At 37.6% G+C, this 24364-nt stretch overlaps 1 protein-coding gene across 1 annotated transcript in view; it reads right to left on the minus strand.

Moving 5' to 3' along the window:
- TJP1 (tight junction protein 1) overlaps positions 1-16710 on the minus strand; it is a 111500-nt gene extending 94790 nt beyond the window's left edge. The window contains 1 exon segment of the mRNA XM_017867690.1: positions 16654-16710. Within this exon segment, the coding sequence (XP_017723179.1) occupies positions 16654-16701 (48 nt within the window). The 5' untranslated portion in view covers positions 16702-16710.
- Between the last annotated feature and the right edge of the window lie 7654 nt (positions 16711-24364).

Consider the following 24364-nt stretch of genomic DNA (forward strand, 5'->3'; position numbering starts at 1 on the left):
CCCGAACCTAAAAGTTTTTAAATAAACAAATAACATTTTTTAAAAAAAGAACGCAAGAGATTTTATAAAAAGGATTTGAGGAACATTACAAACACTGAAGACAAGCAAAAGAAGTACGATATATATGAACAGCAGGAGCCCTAAAGAAGCAAATCAAAATAAGGGAAAAAAACAAAAAACAAAAACAAACAAACAAAAAACTTTCCTGATACTATTTTTGAAAAAATTGAAACTAGGTACTAAAAGAGTTTACATCACTGTGGATATGTGAGTTATCTGAGAATATCAACTCAGGAGGACTAAACACCAAAAATATATTTAAATGACTGAATTTTAAGAAAAAAATAGTGACTCAATGATTTTTTTTTTGAGACAGAGTTTTGCTCTTCTCCCCCAGAGTGGAGTGCCATGGCGCAGTCTCGGCTCACTGAAACCTCTGCCTCCTAGGTTCAAGGGATTCTCCTGCCTCAGCCTCCCAAGTAGCTGGGATTACAGGTGCCCACTGCCAAGCCTGGCTAAAAATTTTTTTTTTTTTTTTTTTTTTTTTAGTAGAGATGGGGTTTCGCCATGTTGGCCAGGCTGGTCTTGAACTCCTGCCCTCAGGTGATCCGCCCACCCCGGCCTCCCAAAGTGTTGGGATTACAGGCGTGAGCCACCACACCCAGCCGAGTCAAGGATTTTATATTCAACAAAACTGACCTTCAAGTACAAAAAACACAAATAAACCAGTCAACATGCAAGAACAAAGGAAATATTGTCTTTATTATCTCATCCTAAGGAATCTAATAGAGAATAACATTCTGACAATCAAAATGACAAGAGATACATGGATAGGACTGGTGGTAAGCATTAAATGTATACTGTACTTATTTATAATACCGAGATTAAACAAGGATTAAAGGGTTAAATGATATAAATAATCTAGATATGGTAAAAACCATTTTAAAACAGAAATAAATGATAGCCTATGCAAAAAAATTTTTTTTACTGTTTCCAGTAATCAAAGTTGACAGAGGTAGATTACTCCGAGGCAATAATATGCTCTCCGTCTTAGACTTACTAACAGACTATCATGGCACATTCCCAAGGGGTTTTCAACAGAAATGGAAAACGTGACTTTTTTTCTCATCTATGTTTAATGTAAAAATTGTGCAGTTCTGCCAAGATAGTTGATTTTTAAAAGTATGTTTACATGAGAAAATGTACAGGATAACTTTTAGCTTCTGGGGATGGAAGAAAGAGCAGCAAAGACTTGCCATATTTCACATTTTCGAAACCTTAAGCAACCATGAGCAGCAGTAACTTCTGCGTTGATATGTCTATGCCTGGCTAGACAACTGAATTTATGTTAGAACTTGGAAATGGGTCCTGGAATTTTTTCAGTTATGTGTCCTGTTTTACTGGACACTAGCCACGTCCACTCCTTTACATATAATTATGACTGCTTTTGCACTGAATAGTTGCAGGGACCTTGTGGTGCACAAAGTCAAGCTATTTATAATCTGGTCTTTCACAGAAAAGGTCTGCTCACCCATTCACAGGTTAAAGTATTTCTTGGTTCCTTAAAAAAAAATTCCTGAAAGTTGCTCCTGTTTCACAAATAACTGCTTAATTTCTTCTCCAAAGATTCCTCTCTGTTCCTATTGAATATGCCCAATTACCTACTTAAGGATTCCACTTGTTGCCTTTTGTTTTATTCTCCCATTTGTCCACATCAAGCTTGTACAATCAGCTAACTTATAACTTTCCTCACTAACTCCAGTTTTATTTTCTCCTCTTATTCTTCCAATTAACTTTTCAATGGAATTTCAATTAACATTCAATGGGACCTGTTCTAGCCATTTGTTTTCACAGTGGCCACTGAGATTACAGAATCTGAAAACCAGATGGAGCCTCAGCAATTGTCTGTTCCAGCTCCCTTCTTACAGGTGAAGTCAGCAGGCCTGGGTCCTGTGTGCCAATCATGACCTTATGTAAGACCTCCACAGATTTAAGTTCCCTCATCTGCATAAGAGAGGTTTTAATGTTATCAACTTTAATATACTTTGATTCCATGGGGGTCTCAAAAGATTTTAAAGGCCTGTTCAAAATTAGTGGTCAGCCCAAACAGATTAGAAGTCACAAGACCCAAGCACTGCAGATTTTCTACCAACTTGGTAGTTCTCAAAACGTTGTTCAATCCTCTATGACTGTCAGATGGATTCGATTTTTTAACACTTGTGTCCCTTGGCTAGTCAAATTGTGTGTGTCCTTCTGTTTATTCTTACTGTCATTCTGATTCCCAAATCACAGTTTTCGTTTTTCATTCCTGTTCCATTTTCCTATTTCCAGTTTCCTACAGAATACCTCCAATTCCCCTTCTTTAAGACTGTCATTTTCCCTATAAAATTAGCCTCACCACCAATGTTCTAAACAAACATTGGCTCCTCCCTTGCCAAATTACCTACCCTTTATTTTATTCACTTTATTGCATGTATAGAGAGACCTTTGTGTAGTTTATGTGAATTACATGAGTTCTTAATTTCAGAAATTAGGTTCCAAAAACTTTTTGCTTTTTAGAGACAGGGTCTCACTCTGTTGCCCAGGCTGGAGTGCAGTGGTGCAATCACAGCTCACTGTAACCTCAAACTCCTGGGTTCAAGAGATCCTTTGGCCTCAGCCTCCTGAAATAACTGGGACTACAGGTGTACACGACCATGCCTGGCTAAATTTTTGGGGGGTGTGTAGAGACAGGGTCTCACTATGTTGCCTCTGCTGGTCTTGAACTCCCGGCCTAGAACTCCTGGCCTAGAGTGATGCTCCACCTTGGCCTCCCAAAGTACTGGAATTACAGGTGTGAGCCACTGTCCCAGCCACATTTAAAAACTGTAAATTAAACCTGACATATATATATGACATATAAAGAGCACAGTATGCTGAGTCCAAACCTGGGTTCAAGTTCTAGCTCTTAAGGGGCATTTTACTAGACGTTTCTGAGACTCACCTTATTTCACATGGTTAACACCTACTTCACAGACAAATATAATGAAGGGTCTGAAAAACTCATAATGCACTCTGTAAGTGCAAATAATAGCCTTCTACCAGATAAAGGGAGTGTATCTTAGATTACATGTTTGCTTCAGCTTAAATACTTACATCTATCAGATAGAGGTTTGGAGCTGCTTGACAGATAAGTAAAATTTCTTTTATCACTTTATTGATACATAATTCATATATCATAAATTCACTCTTCAAAGTGTATGATTCAATGGTTTTTAGTATGTACATAGTTGTAACCATCACTGGTTACAGATGGTGCTTGTTAACCACATGCAAAATAATGAACTCGGACCCCTACCTCGCAACATCTACAAAAATTAAGTTTTAAGAACCATAGGTTTAAGTCTAAGAGCTTAAACTTTAAACCTCTTTGAAGAAAACACAGGAACAAATCTTCATGACCTGGGTTAGGCAATGGCTTATTGAATATGATGTCAAAAGTATAAGCAACAAAGGAGAAAACACATACATTGGACCCCATCAAAATTTTATAATATTTTCATCACCCTAAAAAGAAACTCTGCACCCTTTAGCCATCATCTCTCAAACCCCTAGCCTCAGCAACCACTAACAACTCTCTATTCACCTATTCTGAATACTTCTTATAAATGGAATCACACAATATATGTTCTTTTATGAATGGCATCTTTCACTTAGCATAATGTTTTCAAGGTTCATCAATGTTGTGGTATGTTATCAGTACTTCATTTCTTTGTATTGCTAAATAATATTCCATTCTATGTATATATCAAAATGTTTATTCATTATTCATCAGCTAATAATCAGATCTATTATGAATAATGGTGCCATGAACACTCATGAATTAACTTATTATGTAGACATTTGCTTTCATTTCTCTTGGGTGTACACCTATGAGTGGAATTGCTATGTCCCATAATTCTATGAGGAATTCTGAAACTGTTTGCTACAGCAGCTGCGCCATTTTACAGTCCTATCAGCAATGTGCAAAGGTTTTAATTTATCCACATCCTTGCCAATATTTACTGTCTTTCTGAGTATAGCCATCCTAGTGGGTGTGAAGGGGTATTTCACTATACTTTTTGATATACATTTCCTTGAAGGCTAATGATATTGAACATCTTTTCATGTGTTTATTGGACATTCATACATCTTCTTTGAGAAATATCTATTCAAATCATTTGCTATTTTTCAACTGATTTGTCTTTTATTGTTCAGTTATAAAATTATTTATATATTCTAGAAACAAATCCCTTATCAGATATATGATTTGCAAGTATCTTTTCCCGTTCTGTGGAGTATCTTCTCACTTTCTTGATAGTGTCCTTTGAAGCACGAAAGTTTCTAATTTTGATGGGGTCCAATATATCTGTTTTCCTTTTTGTTGCTTGCACTTTTGACATCATATCCGATAAACCATTGCCTAACCCACGTCACGAATAATTATTCCCGTTTTCTTCAAAGAGGTTTAGAGTTTAAGCTCTTATACTTACACCTATGGTTCATTTAAACTTAATTTTTGTAAATCTTGTGAGGTAGGGGTCCAAATTCCTTATTTTGCATGTGGTTAACCAGCTGTCCTGGGTCTGTTAATGTCTGTTCTTCCCTCCAGTGCATTGCCTTGGCACCCTTGTCCCAAATTTACCTCTTAGGCAATCACCTCCCTAGTTGAAACAATCACTAGCTTACCCTTAAAATTATCTCTTGCCTAGTTTCCTTGCTTTCTATACTCATCTTTTAATGCTTTAGTATACAAATACTCATTTAATCCTTTACATAATTCTATTTTAGAAAATGAAAAAGCAGAGTAACGACGAGCAACTCATTCCTGAGGAATTCACTTCATTTCCCAAAGAATTAGAAAAACGTATGCATTTTCTAAGGGAGAGTATCTGAAAGCTGAAAAGGTGTGGGTGTGTTACAGCTGCAGGAGAGATGAACACATGCAGTTACCATCTGAAGCTACACACCTACACTAATACGATAAGCATTAGACATGTGACTATTAAGCACTTCAAATATGGCTAGCGTTACCTGAAAGGTGCTGACATTGAAAAGTGAACAATTTTGTAGGACTCAATTGATCAATTTTTAAACTTATCACATGTTGAAATATATTTTGTACATACTAAATAAAACCTATTATAAAGTTAGTTTCACCTGTTTTTTTTTTTACAGGTTTTAATAGGAAGACTAAAAAACTTAAATTTACATATGTGGTTTATACTATACTGCTACTGGGCAGTGCTGTTGTAGACCTCCCAAGAGTGACTTTTACTCAACATGATTGGTGTCCTAGGGAATTCAGTTTTTTGGGGCAGAACTAGGTACTAAGCACTAAGGGGACAGAAACCTGACAAGATTTCCAACCCTTGTGAAAGTTATCACGTAGTAGAAGATGGGGTAAACAACTATCCAATGTACATATTTAACTGTCACTGAGGACCAGCAGAGAGATGAGAATCCATGAGGAGGCAAATTCTGCCTGTTTTTTTCTGACATAATTCCAGGGCCTACAAGAGTGCAACAGTGCTTGGCACACAGTGGAATACCAAAAAACTATTTAGTCTTTAAGAATGAATAGGGTTTCAACGGTTTCTAAAATGTAAGATGAAGAAAGTACCTTCTGGAAATACAAATGCAAGAATGAAGCATATATTATTATAGACAGTAAACAGCAGAAAATGATAGGTTCTCATCAATTAAACGGTTTTTTTATAAAACGACCTCCAACTTTCATAAAATTGACTGTCAGATGTCAAAGAATATGAATTTGTCCTTATTTGGCAATATAGAGTATCTATACTCCAGGTTACTGCCAAAAGAATCTAGTTTCCAATTATCCCCTTCAGTTACTACCACTGCCAAAAGCCCACTTGCTCACCCCAGAGAGAACAAGCTTTCTCATTCCTCTGTGTTTCTTAAAAGTGGGATGCCAGAGGCCATAGTCCTTCATTTCAAACTGAAGCCTATTTAAAATACGTGTTAGGGGTCCCAGCCCAGACAAACTGAGTAAGAATCTTTGATGGGGAGGGACTGCGCAGTTGATCCCTCTTTATAATAAAACCTGGAGAGCCACTGCTCTAATCAGCGGTCAGTACACTATGGCCCACAGTTGGAACACAGCCACATTCATTCGTTTGCCTGTTGTCTATGGTTGCTTCTACAATACGGCTGCAGGGTTGAGCAGTTTTGACAGAGATTTATGGTCTGCAAAACCTAAAATACTTATTTACTATTTGGCTCTTTAAATAAATACTTTGCTGACCCTGCTCTAGATAGTCTAAATTTTATTTGGCATCATCTTAGAACACCAAAAGACTGAGACAGTTGAAAGTATCGTTCTGTAGCCTCAGAGAATGAAGTCAACTAAGTTATTATGCTTTGATATAACTCTCTCAGCTCGCACTGGCAAGACTTTTTCATTGTCCAAAGATTTAAAAAATATTTTATTTTAATTATTATAGTAAATAATAGTTGTTATGGGATCCACGTCATACATTTTGACACAAGTATCATGTGTAATGATCAAATCAGGGTAACTGGGATATCCAGAACCTCAAGCATTTATCATTACTTTGTTGTTACGAACATTCCAATTCCACTCTTTTAGTTACTGTGAAACATACAATAAATTAACGATAGTTGCTCTATTGTGCTACTAAACACTATACCTTACTCCTTTTTTTTTTTTTTTTTGAGACACAGTCTTGCTCTGTCACCCAGGCTGGAGTGCAGTGGCCGGATCTCAGCTCACTGCAAGCTCCGCCTCCTGGGTTCACGCCATTCTCCTGCCTCAGCCTCCCGAGTAGCTGGGACTACAGGCGCCCGACACCACGCCTGGCTAATTTTTTATATTTTTAATAGAGACGGGGTTTTACCTGTGTTAGCCGGGATGGTCTCGACCTCCTGACCCACCCGCCTCAGTCTACCAAAGTGCTGGGATTACAGGCGTGAGCCACCGCGCCCGGCCTATATCTTACTCCTTCTAACCGTATTTTGCACCCATTAACTATCGCCACTTCCCCACCACCTTTCCCAGTCTCTGGTAACCATCATTCTACTCTCTGTCTCCGTGAATTCATTTTTTCTTTTTTTTTTTTTAGTTCCCACATGAGTGAGAAGATGTGGCACTTGTCTTTCTGTGCCTGGCTTATTTCACTTAACGTAATGTCCTCCAGTCCCATTCATGTTGTTGCAAATGATACAATTTCATTCTTTTCTATGGTTGAGTAATATTCCATAGAGCATATTTACATTTTCTTTATCCCTGCATCAACTGATGAGACACTTATGTTGATTCCATAACTTGGCTGTCACGAACAATGCTGGAATAAACATGTGAGTGCAGTTATCCCTTTGATATACTGATTTCTTTTTCTTTTCTTTTTTTTTTTTTTTTTTGTGAGACGGAGTCTTACTCTGTTGCCAGGCTGGAGTGCAATGGTGTGATTTTGGCTCACTGCCATCTCTGCCTCCCGGGTTCAAGCAATTCCCATGCCTCAGCCTCCCGAGTAGCTGGGACTACAAGTGCACACCACCACATCTGGCTAATATTTTGGATTTTAGTAGAGACAGGGTTTCTCCATTTTGGTCAGGCTGATCTCGAACTCTTGACCTCAGGTGAACTGCTCACCTTGTCCTCCCAAAGTGCTGAGATTACAGGCATGAGCCACCGCACCCAGGCCTTTCTTTGGGATATATACACAGCAGTGGAATTGCTGGATCATATGGATGCTCTATTTTTAGTTTTTGAGGAGCCTCCATAATATATATATTTTTTCTTTTTTTGAGACAGAGTCTGGCACTGTTGCCCAGGCTGGAGTACAGTGGAGCAATCTAGGTTCACTCCAAGCTTCGCCTCCCAGGTTCACGCCATTCTCCTGCCTCAGCCTCCCGAGTAGCTGGGACTACAGGCGCCCGCCACCATGCCCGCCCCATTTTTCTGTGTAAAAAATTTTTTTTTATTTTTGTATTTTTAGTAGAGATGAGGTTTCACCGTGTTAGCCAGGATGGTCTCGATCTCCTGGCTTCATGATCTGTCCACCTCAGCCTCCCAAAGTGCTGGGATTACAGGCGTGAGCCACTATGCCCGGCCTCCATACTATTCTTCATAGTGACTGTACTAGCTTACATTCCTATCAACAACATATAAGAGTTCTCTTTTTTCTGCATGCTCACTAGCATTTGTTATTGCCTGTCGTTTTGATAAAAGCCATTTTAACTGGGATGAAATATTTCATTATAGTTTTGATGAGTATTTCTCTGATTAGTGATGTTGACCATTTTTTCATATACCTGTTGACCATTTATCCATATGTCTTCTTTTGAGAAACATCTATTCAGCTCTTGTGCTTCAGATCTTTTGCCCATTTTAAAATTGGATGTCTTTTTCCTATTGTTTTAGCTCCTTATATATTCTGGTTATTATCTCTTGCCAGCTGGGGAGTATGCAAATATTTTCTCTCATTCTGTGGGTTGTTGCTTCATTTTGTTGGGTTTATTGTGCAGCAGCTTTGAGCTTGACGTGATCCCATTGTCCATTTTGTTGTGGTTGCCTGTTCTCTGGAAGTCTTACTCCAGAAACCTTAGCCCAGACCAATGACGTTCAGTATTTCCCAATGTTTCTTCTAGTAGTTTCATAATTTCAGGTGTTTAATCCATTTTGATTTGTTTTAGTATATAGCAAGAGATAGGTGTCCAGTTTCATTCTTCTACATGTGGATGTCCAATTTTCCCAGCACCATTTATTGCAGACTGTCCTTTCCCCGATGTTTCTGGTGACTTTGTTGAAAATGAGTTGGCTGTAAGTGTGTGGATTTTTTTCTGGGCTCTCTGTTGCGTTCCATCGGTCTGTGTGTGCTGTTGTGCCAGCACCATGCTATGGCTCTGGGGCACCATTTGAAGTCACATCATGTATGTAATGTGATTTCTTCAGTTCCGTTCTTTGCCCAGCATTGCTTTGCCTACTCTGGGTCTTTGTGGTTCCACAGAAATTTTAGGATTGTTTTTCCAACCCTAAAACATTCTTCTGTGAAGAATGTCATCGGTGTTCTGACAAGGGTTGCAATGAATCTGTAAACTCCTTTGGGTACTGTGGCCATTTTAAAACGCTGATTCCAACAGCACTGAATCCAGGACCATGGAGTATCTTTCCACTTTTTGGTGCCCTCTTCAATACCTTTCATCAGTGTTTTATAGTTTTCACTGTAGACCTTTTTTGCTTCTTTGGGTAAGTTTATTCCTAGGTATTTTATTTTATTTGTAGCTACTGTAAAGAAGATTATTTTATTGGTTTATTTTCCAGATTGTTTGCTCTTGGCATACAGAAATGCTGCTGATTTTTATATGCTGACTCTGCATCCTGCAAGTTCACTAAACCTCAGTTCTAATAGTTTCTGGTCGAGTCCTTAGCTGTTTCTAAATTTGAGATACTGTTGTCTGCAAACAAGGGTAATCTAACTTTTTTCTTTCCAATTTGGATGCCTTTTCTTTTCTTCTCCTGTTTAATTGCTCTGGCTAGGACTTCCAGTACCACACTGAAGAAAGGTGGTGAAAGTGCGTATCTCTGCCTTCTTCCAGATCTTACATATAGGAAAGGTTTCAGATTTCCCCCCATGATACTAGCTGTGGGTTTATCTGTCTGTGGCTTTTATTGTGTTGAGGCATGTTCCTTCTACATCCAGTTGTGTTTTTATCATGAAGGGATGCTGAATTTTACTGAATATTTTTTTGGCATCTATAGAAATGGACACATGTTCTATGTTCTTCATTCTTTTGATGTGATGTATCGTATTTACAGATCTGAATAAGTATTAGGTGGTTCTCTCACTGCTATAAAGAAATACCTGAGACTGGGCAATTTATTTAAAAAAAGAAGTTTCACTGGGTCACTATTCTGCAGGCTGTACAGCAAGCATGACAGCATCTGCTTGGCTTCTGGGGAGGCCTCAGGAAATGCATAATCAGGGCAGAAGGCAAGAGGGGAACACACAGATCACATGGCCAGAGTAGGAGAGAGACGAGAGCAGGGAGGTTTAAAGAACCAGATCTCATGAGAACTCACTCACTATACAGTAGCAGGGGGAGGTGGTGCTAAACCATTCATGAGAACTCCACTCCTATGATCCAATCACCTTTCACCAGGCCCCTCCTCAAACAATGGGGATTACAAATCAACATAAGATTTGGGCAGGGACACAAACACAAACCATATCAGAGTATGCTGAACCATTCTTGCATCCTTGGGATGAATCCCACTTGATTACAATGAATGATCTTTTAAATACGTAGTTGAATTTGGTTTGAGGATTTTGCATCTCTGTTCAAAGATACTGGCCTATAGTTTTCTTTTTTTGTTGTGTCTTTGTCTGGTTTTGGTACCAGGGAAATACTGGCCTTATAGAATGAATTTGGAAGTATTCTCTTCTTAGCTTTTTGGAATAGTTTGAGTAGGAGTGATATAATTCTTTAAATATTTGGTAGAATTCAGCAGTGAAGCCATCAGGTCTTGGGCTTTTCTTTGAGGGGAGACTTTTTATTACTACTTGCACTGAAAATCTATTTTTTTTAATTCAAAAAAAACAAAAACAAACAAACAAAAACAACCAAAAAACCATTCCTGGAGGGATGGCTGGTGAGGACTTTGATTTTGTTATAGTCTCTCTGTGATAAGGCTCAGAGGAAACCCAGCTATTTTCCTAGTGCAACAGTTAGTATATTTAACAACCAAAGAATTGTGAGTTATATACTTCTCTTATCTCTATGTATCTTCTGATGACATTTTCTGGGCTGCCCTCTCATGGCAAAAAAAAAAAAATTGAGGCACAGAAAGCAGCCAGGTACAAAATGGAACCTGCACTAATCATCTAAAACAGGCATTATCATAACAGACTTGCCCGAGCCATTACCTACCACGATGAATTGGTATGACACTTTTTAACAAGGTCAGAAAAATCAGATTCTGTTTTCTTAATATTCAGCATCTTTCTCACTTTCCCTGAGCTAATGAGACACAGGTTTGTGGTAAATACATTTATTATTTTCCTACACATGAATTCCCAACAAAACCAAGCAAGAGCATACAAAGGGAAGACATACTTCAGCTAATTTAAAGGTGTCTTATGTTATTTTGCTTATTGAAAAAACTGAAAAGGTAACAGGGAGAAGATGTAACATGGGAATAGCAAACTGCACCTGTGGTCTCTAACGAATAATCTCACTTCTAGTAAAAAAAACCATCAAAAGAGCTTAATTGAAACTCAAGGTAAACAAAAGGGTGAAAATATTAAAATAAGAGCAGAAATCAACGAAGCAGAAAACAGAATAAATAATATCAATGAAAACAAAAGTAGGTATTTTGAAAAGATCAATAAAATTGTCAAACCTCTAGCCAGACTGACCAAGAAATAAGACACAAATTACCAATATAAATAATGAAACAAAACCAAACGGCCTTACAGAACCATCCAAAATCCAAAATTAAAAAAAGGGAATAGTATGAACAATGTTATGCTCGTAATTTTAACAACTTACATTATAAAGACAAATATTTTGAAAGATACAAACTACCAGTCAGGCACGGTGGCTCACACCTATAATCCCAGCACTTTGGGAGGCTGAGGTGGGAGGACTGTCTGAGGCCAGGAGTTCAAGACCAGCCCAACCTGGTGAAACACCACCTCTACTAAAAACACAAAAACTAGCCAGGTCTGGTGGCGCATGCTTATAGTCCTAGCCACTCGAGAGGCTGAGGCAGGAAAAGCGCTTCAACCCCAGAGGCTGCAGTGAGCCGAGATCGTACCACTGCATTCCAGCTTGGGTGATACAGCAAGACTGTCTCAAAAAAAAAAAAAAAAAAAAAAGATACAACCTACCAAAACACAAAACAAAACTGTAACAAGGAAGAAACACATAACCTGAATATTTATACACAAAGTTAAAGAAACTGAATTTGTAATGAAAACCCTTCCCACAAAGAAAACTCTAGCACCAGATACAGGGAAGTTCCTCAATCTAACAAATGGCAAAACAGAAATACAAAGGAACTTCCTTAACCTGATAAAAGGCATCAACCAAAAAAACACTTACTGGGGAAAGACAGCTTTTACCCAGTATTAGGAGTAAGGTAAGTATGGCTACTCACCATTCCTAATTAACAACATCCTCAAAGTTCAAGCTAGTGCAATAAGGCAAGAAAAAGAAATAAAGAGCATTCAAAAGGAGGGAAAAAACTGCCTCTATACACAGATGACATGACTGCCTACACATAGGAAAACACCAAGGAATCTACCCAAGAAAGTTCCTGCAACTAGTAATTTTAAGACTGCAAGGTTGCTATTAAACAAACAAACAAACTGCATTTCTACACAGTAACAGGGAACAATCAAATATTGAAGTAAAAGAAAAAAAAAACTATTTACAACAGCACCAAGAAACATGACATATTTAACTATAAACCTAACAAAATGTGTGCAGGATCTATTTGCCAAAACCTACAATACATTAAAGAAATAAAACAATGAGGAGATAACATTATATTCAGAGTTTGGAATATTCAATATTATTAAAATGTTAATTCTCTCCAATGATTTGTAGATTCAAATGCAATCCCAATAAATCCCAGCAGGTTTTATTTTCTTTGAGGGAAGGAAGATAAAAGTTGACAAAATTATTCTAAAATTTATACAGAAAGGCAAAGGAGCTAGAATAGCCAAAATAATTTTTTAAAGTATTTGAAGGATTGCCCTACCTGATTTCCACATTTAATATAAAGCTACAGTAACAGATACAGAAGTAGTTGGTAAAAAAGGCAGACACACAGATCAATGGACCAGACAAGGGAGTCCAGAAATATATGGTCAATTTATTTTTGACAAAGGGAGAAAGGCAATTAAATGGCCAAAGTGTAACCTTTCAAACAAAACGCTTCTTCAAAATAAATACTGGACATCTGTATGAACAAAAAAAACCTCTCTGCCCGTATCTCATGGCACAAACAGAATTAACTGAAATAAAACTTTTAAAGGAAAACAGAGGAAAAACTTTTTGATTTTGGGTTTGGCAAAGATTTCTGAGACACAAAACCAAAAGCATGATTGATAAAAGCAAAAATTAACAAACTGGACTTTATTAAAAATTTTTCTTTCTTTCCTTTTGAGATGGAGTCTTACTCTGTCGCCCAGGCTGAAGTGCAGTGGCGTGATCTCAGGTCACTGCAGCCTCTGCCTCCTGGGATCAAGCGATTCTCCTGCCTCAGCCTCCCGAGCAGCTGGGACTACAGGCACATGCCAACATTCCTGGCTAATTTTTGTATTTTTAGTAGAGATGGGCTTTCACCATGTTGGCCAGGCTGGTCTCAAATTCCTGGCCTCAAGTGATTCGCCTGACTCAGCCTCCCAAAGTGCTGGGATTACAGGCGTGAGCCCCTATACCTGGCCAGAGCTTTATCAAAACTTAAAGCATGTACTGCAAAAGATACTGTCATTAGAAAGAAAAGGCAAATCACAGAATGTGAAAAAAATATTTACAAAATAATACCTGATAAAGAACCTGTATCCTGAATACGTAAATAAATAAATAAATAAATAAATAAATATCAAACAAAAAAAAACCCCTCTCAAAACTCAGTAACTTCTGTGTACCAAAAAGAACAATCACAGAGTAAAAAGGCAATCCATGGAAAGGAAAAAAATATTTATAAATCATATATTTAATAACTGGCTAATATCCAAAATATATAAAGACTACTGCAACTCAACAACTAAAAAACAAGCAACATAGGGCTTAAAAATGGGCAACAGACTTGAATACGTGAAGTCTATGTTGTATTTTGCCACAAGGTTATAAAACCTCAGTAAGAAAAGCCCAATTAAAAATGGGCAAAAGATTTGAATACATTTTACCAAAGATATATGGGTAACAAATGAGCACATCAAGAGATCATTAGTCTTTAGAGATAAGCAGACTAAAACCACATGTGATACCACTAGGTACACATTGAATGGCAATTAGTCTTGCTCTGTTGCCCAGGATGGAGTGCAATGGCGTGATCTTGGCTCATTGCAACCTCTGTCTCCTGGGTTCAAGCAATTCTCCTGCCTCAGCCTCTCAAGTGGCTGGGACTACAGGCATGTGCCACCACGTCTGGCTAATTTTTGTATTTTTAGTAGAGATGGAGTTCCACCATATTGGCCAGGCTGGTCTCGAACTCCTGGCCTGAGGTAATCCACCAGCCTCTGCCTCCCAAAGTTCTGGGATTACAGGGGTGAGCCACTGTGCGCAGCCTTTTTCTTTTTTTCTTTTCAAATCTGACAATACGGATTGAGTATCCTTTACCTGAAATGCTTGGGACCAGAAGTGTTTCAGATTTCAAATGTTTTGGATTTGGGAATATTTGCATTATACTTACCAGTTCGGCATTCATAATCTGAAAATCCAAAATTCAGAATGTTTCAATGAGCATTTCCTTTAAACATGACATCATCACCCAAAAAGTTTTGAATTTCGCATTTTAGATTTCAGATTTGGGATGCTCAACCCATATCAAGTGCTGATGAGGATACAGAAAAACTGGAGCTCTTATACACTGCCAGTGGTGGTGTTAGATGGTATAGAGAGTTTGACCATTTATTTAAAACTTAAATAATTACCATGGGACCCACAGCAAGTCTTCTCCTAAATATTTACCCAAAAGAAATAAAAAGGTACGTTCATATAAAAACCTGTACACTAAAGGAGGTTTGTTCATAATCAATGGAAACTATAAAACCCAAATATACCACAGCTGGAGAATGGATACACAATTATACATGCATACAATGAAATGCTACTCTGCAATAAGAGAAACTACTGATAGAGTAACATCATGAAGAAACCCCAAATACATTAGGCTATGTGTAAGAAGTCAGCCTCAAAAGGCTACATGTTGTATGAGTCCATTTATACGACATTCTAGAAAAGGCAAAAAAGTACAAAAAGAAACCCTATCATTGGTTAAGTGGAGGTGAGGGGACAGGGATGATTAAAAATAGGTGTAAGGGAAAGTTTTTGTATTGAAGTTGTCTTGTATTTTAATTGTGGTTACATGACTGTGTATGCTTGTCAAAACTCAGAACTGTACACTAAGGGTCAATTTTACTATATGTAAATTATACCAATAAAAACAATGAAAGTCTTAATAAAAACAAATGTAATGTGATAAAAATAATAGCAAATCATTGACATCACCACCAGTCATAAGGTAAGAAGTTATTTTATATGTTTAATCATATGTATCTGATTTAAATATGCTGCCTATCAATACATTTCAAACAAAGGGAGGCCATATTGCAGGTTTATGAAAGTTAAGGTTAGTATTATTTAATGATTTCCTTCACCATTTAATAATGAAACATTACAAAGTTGACTATAAAGTTTTTTGAGAGGGAATCTCGCTCTGTCGCCCAGGCTGGAGTGCAGTGGCACGATCTCAGCTCACTGCAAACTCCGCCTCCTGGGTTCATGCCATTCTCCTGCCTCAGCCTCCCGAGTAGCTGGGACTACAAGCGCCCGCCACTATGCCTGACTAATTTTTTTGTATTTTTAGTAGAGACAGGGTTTCACTGTGTTTTCCAGGATGGTCTCGATCTCCTGACCTCATGATCCGCCTGACTCGGCCTCCCAAAGTGCTGGGATTACAGACGTGAGCCACCGCACCTGGCCAAAACCCACTATTTTTTAATAATTAATTTACCCATTATCTACTATGTGCAGATCCAAACATTCACGAGATAATCAGGGGCAGAGTCCAGGAACATGGTTCTTTTCCCTTTCCATCTTCCTACTAATGGATACAGCTGGTAGAAATAGTAAGTGTAAAGTGCAAGGTCAATATTTAAATATTCTCTCTTTCCATACATTCTCTAAGAAAGGGAGTAATCAGTAGATTCAGCTCTCTTCAAAGAGAGGAAAGAGAATTTTGAGAGGCACTTAACTTTACAAATTGGTAAAGCATGAACTGGTGTCAATTTGTGCCATTTTAAACTCGTGAAAATCAAGGCTTTCGAAGGTGACTGAATCACTTCCCCATTTCTAAAGCAAGAGAAAGGAAGAACTAGAATTCAAATTGATAGCAGTCTCACTTCAGACAAAGTTCTTAGTCCCACCAAGTAAGAACTCATCTCTTACTTCTACTCATCTCTCTTCTTGCATCTGCAATTGTTTAAGCAACAGCTTGGGTCAACATGGTTGAAATCAATTAAGTATCTTTTAGGATTTTATTATGCATACAACCCGGTTTAATTTCTAACTTCACTCCCACAATGCATGCATATATACTCAGAAAGGTTGAAGCAGTTTATAATAATTTATACTAATATACAGAGTCTTTTATCTGATCACTCAAAATTTAAAAGCAAATCACTTAATTTTAAGTCAGGAATAAAAGCAGCAAATACTCAAAAGGATATATGAAAAAGTAATCATGCTCACTTTTGACCTTAATAAAAAATTATTTTAACTCTAATTTTAAACAAAAGAATATAGAAAAAGTTTCCTCCTTCCTCTGGCTTCCTGACATCTGGCTTTCCTCTATTGTTTTCAAAGCTGCCAGTATCCTGAGTTATACACAGATTATTTACTGCAACACAAACTTACCCTGTGAAGCGTCACTGTATGTTGTTCCCATATAGCTGTTTCCTCCATTGCTGTGCTCTGATAAAGGAAAAGAAAAATAAATCATTTACCTTTTAAGAAAATGTCCTTAATAAGGTGAGCAAGAATATCCAACAACTCAGCATACTGAAATACCAAAATTCACACTGTTAATATTAGAGATACTCTGAAAGGACCTTAATAATTATGGAAAGTTTTTTGTTTGCTTTTAAGAGACAGGAAACGACACACAGGAACTTCCTTTGTTTTTAACTTAATTTGGACAGCTGCTCTATATTCATTTCATGCAAGATGAAATCAGTGTTCAAGCTAACTCTGCAACTTTACACTTAATATTCGATAGAAAAGAGTAAAAATTGGAGCGGTATTATCTTAAAATACCTAATGGCATGTAGACATTTAAAAGCATCTCTTATGTTTTACAAAGGAAGAGAAATGCCTCTGAACACAGTGATTATAAATATACATGTTACAGGAAAACAGATAAAACCATTGCTAGGTTTGGCAAATGGCTGCTTTAAGGTCACAAACATGACTGCTCCACCTAGCTTCAGTTTTGCTACAGAATTACCTTCTCAAGCTTCACTTATAACCAAAAGAAAAAGAACAGCTTTTCTAGTGTATGTATCACACACGTAGACACACACAAGAAACAAAAACAAACAAGAACAATCTCCCAAACTCCCCCAAGAGTCATTATAAAATAAAAGCGATGTGAGCTCCAATACAGGCCCCACCCAAATCACAGTGGACTTCACTTTTACCTCTTGTCAGGAGCCTCTCACTAGAGAGGAAAATAAATTATTATCTAAGGCAGGGGTGTCCAATCTTTTGGCTTTCCTGGGCCACACTGAAAGAAGAAGAATTGTCTTGGGCCACACATAAAATACGCTGACACTAATGAAAGCTGATGAGCTTTTTAAAAACAAAAAACAAACAAACAAAACCCCCCCCAAAATCTCATAATGTTTTAAGAAAATTTACAAATTTGTGTTGGGCCGCATGCGACCTGTGAACCACGGGTTGGACAAGCTTGATCTAAGGAATTAGCAGTAAATAATTCAAAATAAATTTCTTTTAAATGGGGTTAACTGCTCTTGGAGACTTAAAATATTTCAGTCTCTCTTAACGTTACCATTTTACGAAATTGGGACTCCAAAAATGTATTTACAAGTAAATTTTAAAAAGATTCTTCAGAGTTATCAAAAGGTAAAGTAAAATGGGAGAAGGCTAAGCATGACACTCTCAGACCACTAGTCACACCATATAAATGCCTATTTCATAAGTGAGGTCTGTCTTCTCTTACTGCTGTTATTAGTATCATGAGAATATGCCTATCAATGTGCCATAGGCCCAACCTCTCCTTTCCCACAGCGACTTTAATTGAAGATTAATGCCATTTTAGAAAGTAAGTCCCTATAAAGAAAGCCTGCTTCCCTAAATGCAAAGCAACTAGATTAACTATCCTGCCAGATGAATGCGAGAGGAGAGAGAAAGGATCTCTGTTCACTCCCATAGATAAGAACTGCCGACCTCACCAGCGTTTTGTTTCAATCTTCCAGTGCAGCAAAACCTCCCTTTAATGAGACCTCTACGGGAAACAAAGCTGTTTTTTTTTTTGTTTTTTTTTAAACAAACATTGACCAGGATAATGCATTAAAAAAAAATTTTTTTCCATCAGTGAGAAGCAGCAATAGTATGAGTAAATCAGCTAAACATCAACCGTCCCACTAACGTATACATGATAAAAGTATCTGCAATAGTTGCCAGTTTGTCCAATCTCAGCTGATATTAAGAATGAGAATTGCTTGCATAGCTCTCAGCTCATCTTTTCTTGATCTATTTCATTAAGCAGTGACATTGTTTTACTGCCTTTTTAATCTTTTTCCCACCAGTCCAAACCGCAAGTGATGTGATAACATGCACTTAACTCTCCTTGATAACACACTCTATGGTATGAAAGTTAATCATCCTCTCTAAGGTCTTAATGAATACAGTTTTCCATTTTGTAAGAGGATGTTAACCAAATGGGAAAAATTATTTAACATAAAGGGGGGAGCAGGTTGTAAAACAGTGTGTACACGGTTATCCTAATTTTGTTTAAACATTAGTAGGGAATAAAGGCTGAAAGGGTAAAATGTTAACACTGTTTATCATCTTCAAAGTAAAGGGACTGTGGGTGACATTTTTCTATCAGTTGTTTTATCTTCCTTTCTCCATTCCCCATCAGAACAAACTGGCAATGTATTTCAAACCATATTCACCAAATCTCATTCCTATTCGACATTTCAAATACAGACAGTCCTGACTTAGGATGGCTCAGCTTGATTTTCTGACTTGCGATGGTACCCATACAACCATTGCTTTTCATTTCCACTACAGTATTCAAGAAATTATGAGATATTCAACACTGTACTGTAAAATAAGCTTTTGTGTTAGATAACTTTGCCCAACTATACGGTAATGTAAGCGTTCTGAGCATGGTTAAGGTAGGCTGGGCTAAGCTTATGCTATTGGGTACACTGGGTGTATTAAATGCATTTTTGACTTAAAATATTTTCAACTTATGATGAGTTTAATCAGGACATTGTTCTAAGTGAGTTGAGAAGCATCTGTATCTGTTTTTCACTTGGCTTTTAGGAAAATCAAATAATGTTTAAGAGGATTAATGTTCTTATTGTTAATTATAAAAAATGTTTATTCTCCTGTTAGCAATCTATACATTAAGGTCTTATTTATTTATTTATTTTTGAGACGGAGTCTCGCTCTGTCACCCAGGCTGGAGGGCAGTGGCTCACTGCAAGCTCCGCCTCCCGGGTTCACACCATTCGCCTGCCTCAGCCTCTCGAGTAGCTGGGACTACAGGCGCCCACCACTATGCTTGGCTAATCTTTCTGTATTTTTAATAGAGACGGGGTTTCACCGTGTTAGCCAGGATGGTCTCCATCTCCTGATCTCGTGATGTGCCTGCCTCAGCCTCCCAAAGTGCTGGGATTACAGGCGTGAGCCACCACTCCCGGCATATTAAGGTCTTAATGTACAGTCTCCAGAAACTTATTTTGTCCAAGGGAGAAGACTAAAATACTAAAACATAATTGCCCTCACACCATTCCATATCAAAATCAATAGAGTTTTTCTTTGGAGGACTGGAAAAGTACACATCTCAACAAACTTCTCTGTTAAACATCAAATACAGCTTGATCTATCTGAAGGAAGACCTATGTAGAAGTAATTGAGAATGAAACATCAAAAGAAGTGGTTAGGCTCTTGACCAGCCACTAAACCAACTTAATCCATAATATAAGTGAGTTACTGTGTTTTACCACTCCTTATCTTTTTTAAAAAACAACAGAAAAATATATTCCCAGTTTAAATCATGGACCATGTCATTTCTCTCCATTCTCTAGCCTTTCATTTGCTTCTGTGGCAAAAGCAGCAAATTCTATCCATGGTTGTTTATGTAACCAGACAGTCCTGATGAGGAGTTCTAAATGAACTGAGGAATGGACAGATGCACAAACACACAAATACGTAATAATGCAAATACAGTAAAATGAGAATGGTAGAATCTCAGTGGTTGGGATTCAGGTATCCATGGCAGACTTCTTTCATTCTTGTTATGTGTTTGAAAGTGACCATAATAAAACGCTGGGGAAAAACTAAGAAATCCTTCTAGTAAATCACTCAGAAATCAAAGCTAAAATTGATAAAAGACATTTTTAGTACCAGTAAATTTATTAACCACTATTTTCATGAGCATTCCATAAAGAAAAAATGTTCACTAATGACTGAGAATTTTAATTCTTTAGAAAAGCAAGGGGTGGGGAGGTTCCTTTGGAAGAATACCTAAGAAACGCATGGCTTCTGGGGCGGAGAAAGGAAAACCAGGTGGGAGGAGTATCACTTTTCACTGGGAGCCCTTTGCACTTTTAATCACATTCATCTATTACTTATAAAATATTTTTAAAACTTAATATCCTTATCGTAAACTTGCTTGTCATTTTCTCATTTCAAAAATGCACAAGAGATAATTCCGTAACTTGCACAAAAAGCTTCCGGGAAATTACCAGTCTCAGGCTCAAGACATTTAGGCTTGTAGGAGATCAAGGGGGAAAATGTATTATTCCTCTAAGCATGATTCTAGCACTGCCATTCCCTAGTAACTCAGACAGATGTTGGCAAACAGGAAATGAACTAGACCAAGCATAAGAAGACCCGAGCCCAAAGGTATCATCAACTAGACACGTGATCTTAATTTTCCTCACCTATACAATTAGGGAAATGGGTGATATTATCGCAAATGAAAAGGCTTTTCTAGCTCCAAAATTCTATTAGACTATAATTCCAATGAACAGGCTACAAATTCAATAATTAGTGAAGTACTGCAGGCATCAAAAGTGAGTGCAATTCATGGTTGCTGGATTCTGAGTTCTGTGCACATTTCTAAGCATCAACTGACTAGAATCACAATTTCTGAAGAAGCAAAAAGCTGTATTTCAGAATCTGCCACGAGTTTGTTTAGTTTCTTTGTTCTAAGCTCCAGCTGGCAAAGACACTACTCAGATCACCAACTCTGAAGGGCTTCCTGCCAAAACTTCAGATCCTAGTTCTAGGCAGTTTCACTGTCCTTTAGGACTGATTACTGAATGGGGAAAGACAGGAGGGCACAAGAACTGACAAGACAGGATGAGCCTATAACTGGGAGAAGAACAAATCCAAAAGAAGATATAAAGTATACTCCAAATGAAGAACTCAACATTATCTAAATACACAGCCAGTTAAATTTTGCTATCCTTACGGCTGTAATTTCAAAAACAATCCATGTATCATTCATTCATTCATTCAACAAACATGTATCAGATATGGTAAGTGTTGGAGAGGCCAAAAATAGATCCCTCTTCCTGCCTAGGGGCTCAAAGCAGCAGCTGAGAACACTAAATAAATGGTATTTAAGTTGGTGCAAAAATAATTGCAGCTTTTGCCATTAAAATAGCATCAAAAGATAAGAGCTTTTTGCACCAAATAGATAAGAGCTGTTATGGAAGATGCAAAAGGACTGTGTCTGCTGTGAAGATCAGAGACCTATTCCCTGAAACAGCAACAGTTTTGAGTTCAAGCTTGAAGGATGTCCACGAAAAGAGTGGAGAAAGATGTTTCAGAAGAAACAGCATGTCAGCAAGATTGTTTGCTGCTACACATGATGCTGGCTTTGATATGACTAAGTTATACAATTTGTGGAACAGGGAGAGAGGAAAAGGAGAGAAGGTGCAAGGGTATCAGATCACAATGGGCTTTATAATATAATGCCTATGACTTTAAACTCAAACGGAAGACACTGAAGAATTTTTGACAATCAAATGACATAATCAGAATTCATTCTGAAGGCTGTAATGGGAAAATGATTTGAGAAAGGGAAACCAGTTAGAAAGTTAGTGAGAAGTGGGGGCGGAATTCAAGATGGCTCTTGAGTAGTCAACCAAGTAGCAGCGCTGAAGTCAAATGGAAAAGATGTAATTACCCAAGGACTAAGATAACCCTGTGGACAACCAAAGGAACTTGAGAAGGAGCAGACAATGAGGATACATGAAAACCAATGGAGCTAATACAAAATACTACTTACTGTCCAGAGAATACAGCAAAGCTTAAGATCCCTCAATTTTTGTTATCAATACACCTCATTTACCTGACATCATAAAATAATAAAATCTCCTCAAATCTTCAAGGAACACTCTTTCTTGATGACATGGAGTTCCCCACTAGGAAAACCAAATAGTAAAGGCATTAAGAACACTCTGTGACCCTCCGAGTTCCTTCTGTGAGCAAAGCTGCTACACTGAACTGTTCTGATTCCTTCTGAACTCGAAAGTGTTTCTGTTTTGGTCTTTTTGGCTTTTTTCCATCAAAATTGAAAGCAAGATCATCTATGGAGATGAGGTTGAGCCAGGAACTTAAGGAGAAGTACAATGTAAGTTTTAGTGAATAAAACAGATGACCCCTGCCCTTCAATGAACTTTCAATTACATAATCTCAAATTGTGATCACTGCGACACGAATTACAAAGGGAATAGTGTTATGTGTTAAAAGGTAAGGCAAAATATGTATATTTGGACTGATCTGAGGGGCTGTCATTTAAATTCCCAAAATAGAAATGTCCAGGAGGTAGTAAAAAAGAGCACTCTAAAATCAAATGAAGAAGGGACCTAAGGATATTCAGGGATTCAACAAACTTCATGAATAGAGGATAAAAATTCAGGAAGCATAAGAATTAAAATAATGATCAAAATAAGAAGGCAGCAACTCTAGGATAAAAGTCTCAATAGAAATTAAGTAAATTTAGCATCCAACACCCCACTGTATTCAACACTGGTTAAATTCACAAATATATCATTGTGTCCATCTCTTGGCTAACAGTTTAGGAAACAAATGATGAGATGGATATGATTAGGAAGTACTAGTTGGAAAGAAAGACATAGTGAACCTGTAATTTTTTGGTTGATCAAAGTTGAAGGTCTGCTAAAAATGTAAGTTCACAGATAAGCTGCTATATTAGCTATAAAATAGGAGTAAAAGAACATCAGCTTAAAAGTTACCATTATGTGTACATTATATATTGAGAAAATCTCAATAGGGACAGTTACAAATATTCCTGGAAACTTAAAATCTAGGGTGCTTTCCAGTTACCAAAAATAAAACTATTTTTAGGTATAGCATCTTCTAAAGGTTGAAGATAGATAAAAGATCTCTCACAGTTTATTCAGGTAAAAGGAGGAAGAAAGGAATGGTATAGCAGGGATGAAGAGACAGTGACAGTCCTCTGAGTATATCTTTTTGTGTAAACTCTCTTTCTTAGAACACAGTATTGTTTCACGACATTACCCTTCACAGACCAAAAAATTAAACTATTAAAACCAAAAGACATGGAGGGAAGGGAAGCAATCAAAAACAGAATAAGAACAGTAACAAATTAACTTAACTATATTACAGATGGAGAATGCAACCACACTAAAGAAGTTTAACTTTTCTATAAATCTAGTATTTTAAAATAAAAGTTTAAAGAAAATGTTATAATGGTATAGAAAATGCAGAAAGATACCAATTTCAGAAAAAATCATATTTATGTACTCAGGAAAAAAAGTTTGGTTTCAGAGTTGTGTATTTTAAGTTTTTATATATTCTACAATGAACACATGAATTTCATAATCCTTGAAAACTGGTAAACATCACATCTGAATTAAGAAACAAAAAACAGGCAGAAGGGGCCAGGCACGGTGGCTCACGCCTGTAATCCCAGCACTTCTAGAGGCTGAGGCAGGCAGATCATTGGAGGCCAGATGTTCAAGACCAGCCTGGCCAACATGGTGAAACCCCGTTTCTGCTAAAAATACAAAAATTAGCCAGGCGCGGGGGCGCATGCCTGTAATCCCAGTTACTTGGGAGGCTGAGGCACGAGAATCCTTGAACCCAGGAGGCGGAGTTTGCAGTGAGCCGAGACTGCACCACTGCACTCCAGCCTGGGTGACAGAGTGAGACTCTTGTCTTAAAATAAAAACATAAACAAAGAACAGGGAAAACTGACCTACACTGTTAGAAGTTGGGACGGGGTTACCTTTGTATATGTAGTAACTGGAAGGGATGAAGGTGGGGGAGCTTCTGGGACACTAGTAAATGTTCTTCCTTGATCTGAGTTGTGGGC

Source organism: Rhinopithecus bieti, unplaced genomic scaffold (genome assembly GCF_001698545.2).
Source record: "Rhinopithecus bieti isolate Rb0 unplaced genomic scaffold, ASM169854v2 scaffold_4180, whole genome shotgun sequence".
In the NCBI taxonomy this organism is placed as follows: Eukaryota; Metazoa; Chordata; class Mammalia; order Primates; family Cercopithecidae; genus Rhinopithecus; species Rhinopithecus bieti.